At 36.0% G+C, this 9,143-nt stretch overlaps 1 protein-coding gene across 1 annotated transcript in view; it reads left to right on the forward strand.

The window, feature by feature from the left end:
* LOC146544425 (collagen alpha-1(XXV) chain-like) overlaps positions 1-8,910 on the forward strand; it is a 156,520-nt gene extending 147,610 nt beyond the window's left edge. The window contains exons 3-4 of the mRNA XM_085221938.1: positions 359-403; positions 8,834-8,910. Of these exons, the coding sequence (XP_085078064.1) occupies positions 359-403; positions 8,834-8,910 (122 nt within the window). The remainder of the gene's footprint in view (positions 1-358; positions 404-8,833) is intronic.
* The last annotated feature ends 233 nt before the right edge of the window (positions 8,911-9,143 follow it).

The following is a 9,143-nucleotide window of genomic DNA, read 5'->3' on the forward strand; positions in this document are numbered from 1 at the left end:
TGGACGTAAAAATGTTCTTGTCATTAGAACAGTGAAATAAATACTTGGGGAAACGAGCCTGTGGAAGTTGTAGCAATATTTTCAAAGTAGTTGACTTGTGCCTTGAGAAAGAGGGGTGAGCAGGATAACCTCTACGGTTTCCCCCAGACTTTTTTTTTTCTCAGAGACTGTACTGTGTAGTGTAGGTCTTCATTTCATCTTCAGCTTCCTGAATCGTTCTATCTTTGGCCCTGCTCAGCTACTTCTCTGGATCTTTCTCTGACTGTCTTATACAGCCATTCCTGAGCATCAAACTCAAATGATATTCTACGTGTTTGATTTCAAGAAAAATTGTTAAAATGTACCATCTTCTTTTTAGGTCCTCCAGGGAAAAGAGGTAAGCGGGGCAGAAGAGGAGAGACTGGTAAGTTTTCACCTTCCTAAATTGCGTTGCTGTTTGATGCCTGCGTGTTTTTGGGAAGTTGCATACCAGCATGCATTCATTTTTTTCACTGCTCTGAAAGAGAGCTCTGAAACTTCTTTTGTAGAAATTTGTGACCCTTGGCATGTACCTGGTGGCCCTTTGGATAGTTGTTCAGTCTCTAGTGTCCTTTCTTTGTAGTTACCCTTCATAATGTTTGGCATAGTACAATTGGCAACGTTACTGGTAACTGTCAAATCATTCCAGTATCTTCTGAGGTTAGCATAGATCAGAGAAACTCTGGTAGTCAGCAGCTGGAATACTCTAAGTCAGCATTGCATTTGGCCTTCCTGGCTTGAGATGAAGTTTTAGAAGGAAGGGAGTAAGTTAAGGATGTCAGTATCCAGGGAAATAATGTGATAAATAGAGTGCTCTGCATGAGAGACACTGCTGTTTACTAGAAACAAGTAGCAAGTTAGTTGTTATGGAAATAAGAAAAATATTGGGTTGTTTGTTATCCTGTATTGGGGAGCTTGCTCTTGAGGTCTGAACGTTGGTGTAAAGCTTGAAATTTCTTTTGAAACAACCCTGTGGACTGAGCCTTCAATGAAGGTGAATTTTCTAGAACTAATGTAGGAGAAAATGTTCATTTTTAATTTCCTTGGTTGTCTTGTCTGTTCTGCTAGTAAGGAAAACATTCTAATCAACGTGCTCTCCATAAATTCATTATTAGCTCTTCTTAACCCTTTAAATTGTCATTTATCTGGCTCTTTCTGTATTTTCCTGCATCAGAAAACTGAAAACAAGCCCTACCAAAAGTTAATGTAAATCACCTTGATGTTTTCATTTGAGATTGGATTAATATTTACTTAGAGACAAATGCTATGCTACAGAAATATATTCTGTGGTTAAAGACTCTTACAAATGTTCTTGGCAATTACACTGCAGTATGCTTGTTTGTTCATTTTATGTCTCAAATAAACACACATTAAACTATTAATAAAGGAAATTGATCTCTCCCATTTAAAAACAGACCTGCACTTTAAAATGCTGTTTAAGAATATTTACCAGTATAAAGAAATCACTTTAGTTACAGGATAATAAAATTGCATTGTTAAAAACAAAGGGCTATCAATATTAAAAGCAATCTCAGAGTACAGCTGCTGTAGTTTTATACTCCTTTTCCACTTCACTTTATTCAGAAATTAGAGAGAGGCATAAAAGCTAATGAAATGCCATTGGTTTGAGAGCTGCAGCTGCTCAGCTTAAAAAGACTGAAACAGTAGATTTGATTTGTAGCCCTTTGATAATGTTTCCAAGAACTGCTATACAAAAGTCTTTGAGTCTAAATAATTGAAAAAATGTGCAAATATCACTTCATGAAGTGTGACATTTTAACAAGGAATGTTTTATACGTGTGCCTTGAGAAAGGAAGGTGATGAAAAGCAAGTTCAGCACTGTCAGGTGGCCACTGAAACCTCCCCTTATAAGCAAGTTAGAAGGCTGGAGGATGCTGGTGCATGTATGTCTTGACTAGATGCCAAGGTTAAATGCCAAGGGTACTTTGTGCAATTTTGCAGCCAAGCTGTGATGAGATGCCTAACTGTGTAGCAACTGAAAGTGGTGATGTGGTTACATTTGTTTTGTGTGGAGTCTGACAAAACGAGCCATAGTCCATGGCTGGTATTTTTGGCCTGGCATAAAATTGCATGGAAATGGATGGAGAAACAACTTTCATAAGATTGCATGACCATAGTTGAAGGATTGACTTCTTTGGTAAGGTAAGAGCATGCATTTGAGCATTAGCTGTATTTACAACTTGCAAAGCACAGCCAAAACCAAAAGAACTTGAATGGGAAAAAGTGTACAGTGCATTAGCAGCATTGCTGGCTTACAATCCTGAGACCTTTTGTTTAGATTTGTACATTTGTGTCTGTCTTTAACTTCATAAGCTTACAAATTCTTTTTTTGTCTGTCTTTTTTTCCCCTCCTCTTTTCCCATCCTCCCTCCCCACAGGACCTCCTGTAAGTACAGTGATACATTGTTGGTTCTTCCAGAATCAGGGAGAAATCGATATTAGATCCTGTTTTGTTACCACCACAATAAACTGATCGTGTATCAACAGGAGGGAATCTTGATGTTTATACTTACACAGCATAAACACTCGCTAATTATTTTGGAGCTGAATAATTTAGCCAGAAAGTTCCTTAAGAAAATTATATCTAAAACTATAAAGCTTTACATTCAGCACTCCAGATAGCAGTTCGGATCACAATTCCATGTAAGTACATTATATTCATTTTGCTTATGATTTGGTAACAAAAATTTTACTACAATATAAAAATAAGTGAGTATGCTATGTTAAGTCTAGACTCCGTCACTCTACCTTTTACTGGGTAGTAGCTTGCTCTGCCATTGTCACAAATCCTTGGGGTCAAAACTCCTTGTTCTTTGGAAGTATATGGGCTGTCCAACTCATTGTGGTGTAATTGCTACTAAAGCCAGTAAGTACTTGTGTGAAATGAATAGAAAATAAGACTGTTCAGTTTAGTATTTTGTTGAATCTCATGCTGATGTTGTTTACAAGAGAAGGTCCTCAGTTTTTTTATTATTTGTTTTGTGGTATGTCCCAGAGTAAGTTGAAAGTCAAACTTGAAGAACAGTAAACACACGTATTTCAAACATTTGTTTGTTATGCCATCCATATGATGTGAAAGCCTGATCGCCAAAGCAGTATTTTTTTTTTTTTAATTCTGTTTGAAGAGCTTTTTTCTTTACTGGATCAGGTTATCTGTCTATTTTATCCTACAGATTTGAAAATAGTAAACTAAAATTTTGGATTTCTGCTATGTGAGGTAATGACTTAAGTGTAAGCTGTCTGTACTGGGCATTGATTACTTATCTTTGAAAGATAAGACCACATGCTCAGCAGTTCATAGTGGCAAATTGATTTAACAAGCCATCAATGAAAAGCCAGGCTTAATATATAATGGTGCTGTTTATTTGGAAGAAATATTGGCTTCCTCAATTTCTTTTGCAGTCTTCCCACGAAACACAAAGAACAAACAAATCATGATAGAAGTGATTTTCCTGTAGCAATAATAGTGAGAGTTCGCAATGTGCCTCATTATTAATGTTCTGACTTGAACTCCGTTTTAGTGTAGGTTCCCTTAAGGAAAAAAGTCTAGATTGTGGTAGTATCAATACAAACCTGAAATAGCTCAGAAGGCTGACCCATTATTAAGAAGTCTCATTTATAATCCTGAGTCTCGTATACAAAACTGCCTTACAATACTTCATCGTGCTGAAAGTCAGTAAAGGTTTAATTTTCTACAAGCCATTTAAAAAGGTGGTATCTTTTCTTAATTCACTTTATGATAGACAGGATCTGGCTGGGAGTAACTGTTGCAAACTCAATTATAGTTTTCCCCTGGATACTGTGGCAATCCTTTTCATTTAAAATAGCAAGTATTTATATATGCTGCATGGATTCCATAGAATTTAGGTACGTTGTATTGTCGAAAGATACTGCAGTACTCTGTTTATTTGTATGTGATGGCTGTGTCACGTATGATAACAGTCAAAGGCTGGGGCTTTCAATTTTGTTATGATCAGTTATAGCATTCTCAAATTTCTTCTTTGGCACCTATATTCTAGTGGTGGCCTATGTATCTGTTATCTTACTGACTAAGCTCTACAACATTTTTTCTTCTAACTACGTATTGCCCTTCAGTCTGTCTATATAGATAATACTCTTCATAATAAAAGGAATTTCACTGCACGTCAAAAGTAGTTGGTAGCCTTTTGTTTAAAACAAGTTAAGATACCTGACTTACATTGCCAAATCATTTTTATTTTTTTCACCACAATAGTACCTATTTCATATTTGTTGGCTTGTAATATCTTCACATAGCAAAAAGCAATGGACGTAAAAAAATTTAATTTGTCAGTAATGTATGCTGCATGCTTTTGATGTCACATGTCTTGGCTGTGGTGTTAATGTGTGTCATACCATTTCATCTCATTCAACCAGGGTCTACCAGGGCGAAATGGCTATCCGGTAACTCATCATATCCTTATGATAGCTTGTATCACTCTAAAATCATGTTGCTAGTTTGTTGTTCTTTTCTTTTTGTTTGTTTTGCTTTATTACTGTCAAAAGGACTGTTCTCCTGCTTCTCAGATGCCTACAAAACATAAGACTTTCCTTTTTAAAAATAAAAAAACACCTTGAATTTAAAAAGAAAAAAGAAAAAAGAAAAACCCTCAGTGTTAATGATTCACAAATGCAACATACTACTTGTTTGACACTATACATATTTTGTGTTGAGCATCTTCATTCTTGCTTACAAGAATGGTGCAAGCAAAACTCATCTCTGCTCTGAAAAACTGATGACAATAAATGAAAATTACTCTGAGTTACCTGTTTATTGGGCTTCTTATTTTTGTTGCCTTTTTTTTTTCCTGGCAAGAAAGCCCTTAGAAATTGATCCTTGTAACATTTTAGCTGTAAGATGATTTTTTCACTGTAATTAAAAAATTATTTTAGCAGGTTTTTGAGTCTCAATTTTCTGTATTAGAAAGCTGTTCAGCTGGCATATGGAACCTCTAAATACTTTCTTTCAATAGTATCCTGCTTCTCTTGGCCACCTCCTTCAATGCATTTCAAGCAGAATAAAATGCTATTACAGAGGTCTTAACAATTGGCTGCGTAGTCTCTCACAGACTAATTTCACAACAACGTATGTACTCTTCTGTCAGATTCATTCTCATCTTTGAGATTTGTTGCCTGGAGAATTGTAATATATGAAATAATGCATCTTTCTAAAATTGATTAACAATGTATTTTCCTTCAAGTAGTCAGGCAAGCTGAATGCAGTCTCAATCAATTACTGTACGCCTAGTGTTGTGTATTTATCAGAAACCAAATGGCAAAATGTGTTAGTGGTTACATTTCAGAGACAGTACATATGTAGAACTTAGTGACTGTTCAGGGTGAAAAAGATCTTACCTGCAGCACTTGGTAGTAGTATTGCATGGAGGGCCTAGAGTGACATACCTATATAGTCCAATCAATCAAATAATTTTTCAGCAACTTTTAAAAATGTTTTTGTTGGTAGATATGCACTGCTTACATACCTTGAAAACCTGCAGGTGCAAGATCATTTGAATGCTTTTCTCAGAGCGTCTGCTGTAGTTCCAGAGTTTACTGAGAGATGTTACCAATAAAATATCACCTAGGGCGTATCTTAATAATTACAAGTAGTTGAAAGTCAGCTGGTGGGGAACTGATCATTAGTATTAAGAAACCTGCTAGAATGTACTGAAACCATTAGGTTCAGAATGCATATTACAGTGATACTTAGTGATTAATCTGCATCAATGTGTTTGTTTGGAAGAAGATGGAGTGAGAAGCTTGACATTTAAAAAACCCTTTCTTGCTCATCATCTAACTGTGAGCTTTGTGTACTGAGATTTGGATTTAAAAGAATAACAGACTCCCAGTAACAGAAAAACAGTCCTTGGGTTGGTGGAAATTAATGACCTTAAAATAACCAAGTTATGTTGTGCAGAGCACAAAAGCCTCATAGACCTAACTTCTTGGCAAGTTAAGGAAGTGATTGAATGCATCAGTGGACTCTTGCACGTTTTGAAGGCTCTACGGGGACAATTTGAAAATATTATTTTCATTAGCGCCTGAACACCCAGTGCTTTGTCCTGATCCAGTTATTTTCTTGAAGAGGCTTGCTGTGGAATCTGAAGACAATAGAGGCTCAAAGCAGTGTTGCTGAAATGGCTGGTTTTAATAGCGGCATTGTTATGGGCAAATTTTAGAATGAATGCTTTTCTCTGCGTATATGTGGCCATCGATGTGTGCATATGCACATGTGCTTTCTTCAGCAGAGCTTAGCACCTACTGAATACTTCTTTTTCCTGCCTGAAGATGGCTAGTAATAGAATTCTTGAGCACTGTCCTCTGCTGGCTGCTCAGACCTTTTCAATTACATCCATGTCCTGCTTTGAAAGAAAAATATTTAACAGCAAGTGTGATGCACTCCAGAAGTACTCATTCGGTCTTGTAAAGCTCTACGAAAAGACTATTCGTGTTTCAAGTTTTATCTCTAGAGTCCTATTTAACTTTCACAGAAGTGTTATTGCTTTAATCTTTATTAGACTTTCTAGGATATTCTATGAGGATAGTGATGTATACCTACCACATGAAACCTGAAAAAGCTCTCAGCTGAATAAGCCAAAATGTAACATTGTAGTTGTACAAAAGCTAGCAGCCGTTTTCTGCAAGCCTTAGATTTTGAGTGTTTGCATTTGTTCTAATTTTAAATGTACCTTAAGACATGTTAATATTACTATTACTAGGAATTTCAGTGAGACATCTAGAGAAAGATGCAGTATCAAAAGTCGAGAAAATAAGCCAAACATGCCTCTAACGTGTAACATTTACTAAGGAGCTTATAAGACAGCGATGTATTGATTATCTAAGACACCACAAAAAGCCTGCAGTGTTATGGTCCTTTTTTCCTCATTAAGGACTTTAAACAAAAAAATAGAGGAATCAAATTCAGAGTTTTAACTCTTCCAACTTCTGTTTAAAATTGGAATAGACTATAATATCTCCCTAAATAAAAGAGAACAACAGTATGTGTAAATATGACAGAATGAGAAATGGGTTTCTTATGACAATTTCAATTAATAAATAATGCTGGAATTGCAACTAAAGACTAAATAACTAAGTTCAGCTGTTTGGGATTGCAGTGAAGCAACTATGTGCACAAACCCCATTGTGTTCTGTGGGGGATAAAGAACATTGTGAGCTGTTAAAAGCCTAAACTGATGGTTCTTTTCCTGTTACAGTAAAACAGTATAACTTTACCAGCCCTGAGATGCAGAGCTTTGGAATCTCACCTATCATTTCATTTTTAGTTTTCCTCATTATTGAAATACTCACTTAACTCTGATTGTTGAAGATAAACTGGCACAGGACAAGTAGAATAATTAAATTATTCTTAGCCTGATACAATTCCTTCTAGCTTAGAAAATGTCTTTGGCATCATGAATCTGATTTTTGTACCTGTAAAGATAGTCTCAATACGCTATAAAGCAAGCGCGTATCCTGTTATGTAGAGAATTCCAGGTTGCTTTTAAAATGCTCTAGTTTCTGTTTCTATATGACTAATGATAAAGAAAATTCCAGGAAAAGCAGAAGAAGGGCTGTGAAAGGATTTGAATGTGAAGAAATAAGCATGTTACGGAAGAATATTAAAACCACTGTTGTGAGAAATCAATCAGAAAAAGACATTTTACTGCCTTGCTGTGTTGCTTAGTCCTTGTCATACTTAGTATTTTATTGTTTCTCGAGGTAGAAGAGATTGCAGCTGTGTGGATAAGTATGTACTTAGTCATAAAGTATTGTGAACCCTTTACTCTTCCTTTCTCTGCTCTTGTTTCATGTGTCTCTGTAATTATGCGTAGTACACTTTCTGGGCAGTTGGTAAAATGCACCTTTGTGAAGACAAAGCATTGAGCTTTCATTCTTTAAATTCTGTTCAGCAACCAGGCGTGGTTATGTTTGAGGGCTTATTTTTGTTTGCCTGCATGTGACTCAGAAGCAGAAAGCTTACACATGTGGAAATATTACCTTGGAGGCTTTTCTGCCTCCTGTGCATGTTATCAGGCAGCATGTGGGAGAGGACCTTTCTTATTGAGGCATGAGGTATCAGGACTAAATCATGTAGGAGCTGTTAATGATTACAAGTATGGGGTATGGGTATGAAACATCAATAATTTGACTGTTACCCAGGATTGAAACTGATTATTTTTTTCTTGGAAGAGTTTTCACAGGTTAATCCAATCTACAGAATTAAGGGACTATCAATTCAGTTTGAGTTACAAGTATCTTGTGTGACAAAGTAAATTCTAGTGTAAGAAATAGTATATACTTGATGCATGAAGTTTTCTTATCAGTGCCTAATGGGATGCCTGCTTTTCCAGTTTCTAACTTCTCTATTAGTGTTGCTTGAAAATAAAACCAAACAAAATTTTGTATGGCTAGATATACTTTCATTCATTTAATAGGTTAAATGTGCAAGTCTGCCAAAACAAGGCAATAGGATTCGACTGGACTTCTTCTGTCAGTTCACATGTATCCAGGAGCCTTTATTCTGCAATTCTTAGTGTAAAGAAAAATTCAGTTTGAGAGCTTAACAGTGGTTAAGCTCAGACTATGGCAGTCTAACCATCTCTACCTCAGACGTAGTATTTCAAGTAGCTGATCAGTACTTCTCTTTGTTTGCAGTACATTATAAATGTCTAAGCTCTAGTAGCAGCTATGTCAGTTCCCAAGTTTCCCCTTAGGGTTTGACCTGGTGATCTGATAAAAGTTTCTGTACGTCTTTTACAGCATTTCTTCTCAACAGGTGTTTTTGTGGACCACCTTTTATTTTTGGCATTTGACCAAAATAAGGTCTTAAAAACATATGCCAGCAAAACTTAGCAATAAATTTCATATTTGGAACAAAAACATTGATAACTATTTTAGATTTCAGAGTAATTATTTATTCTAAATTCACAGAAAGTTCAAAGCATCTGGAATCATCAAGAGCTTCTTTGTGCTCAGTGATTTTAGTACATTTTCTCATTACTATGTATTGTATCCTTCTTTTTAGCCTGACAGAAGTGATTAGCTTGGGAAACACAAAGTTTTCAGGTGACCCATATGCCTCAAGC

This window comes from Meleagris gallopavo, chromosome 4 (genome assembly GCF_905368555.1).
Source record: "Meleagris gallopavo chromosome 4, MGAL_WU_HG_1.1, whole genome shotgun sequence".
In the NCBI taxonomy this organism is placed as follows: domain Eukaryota; kingdom Metazoa; phylum Chordata; class Aves; order Galliformes; family Phasianidae; genus Meleagris; species Meleagris gallopavo.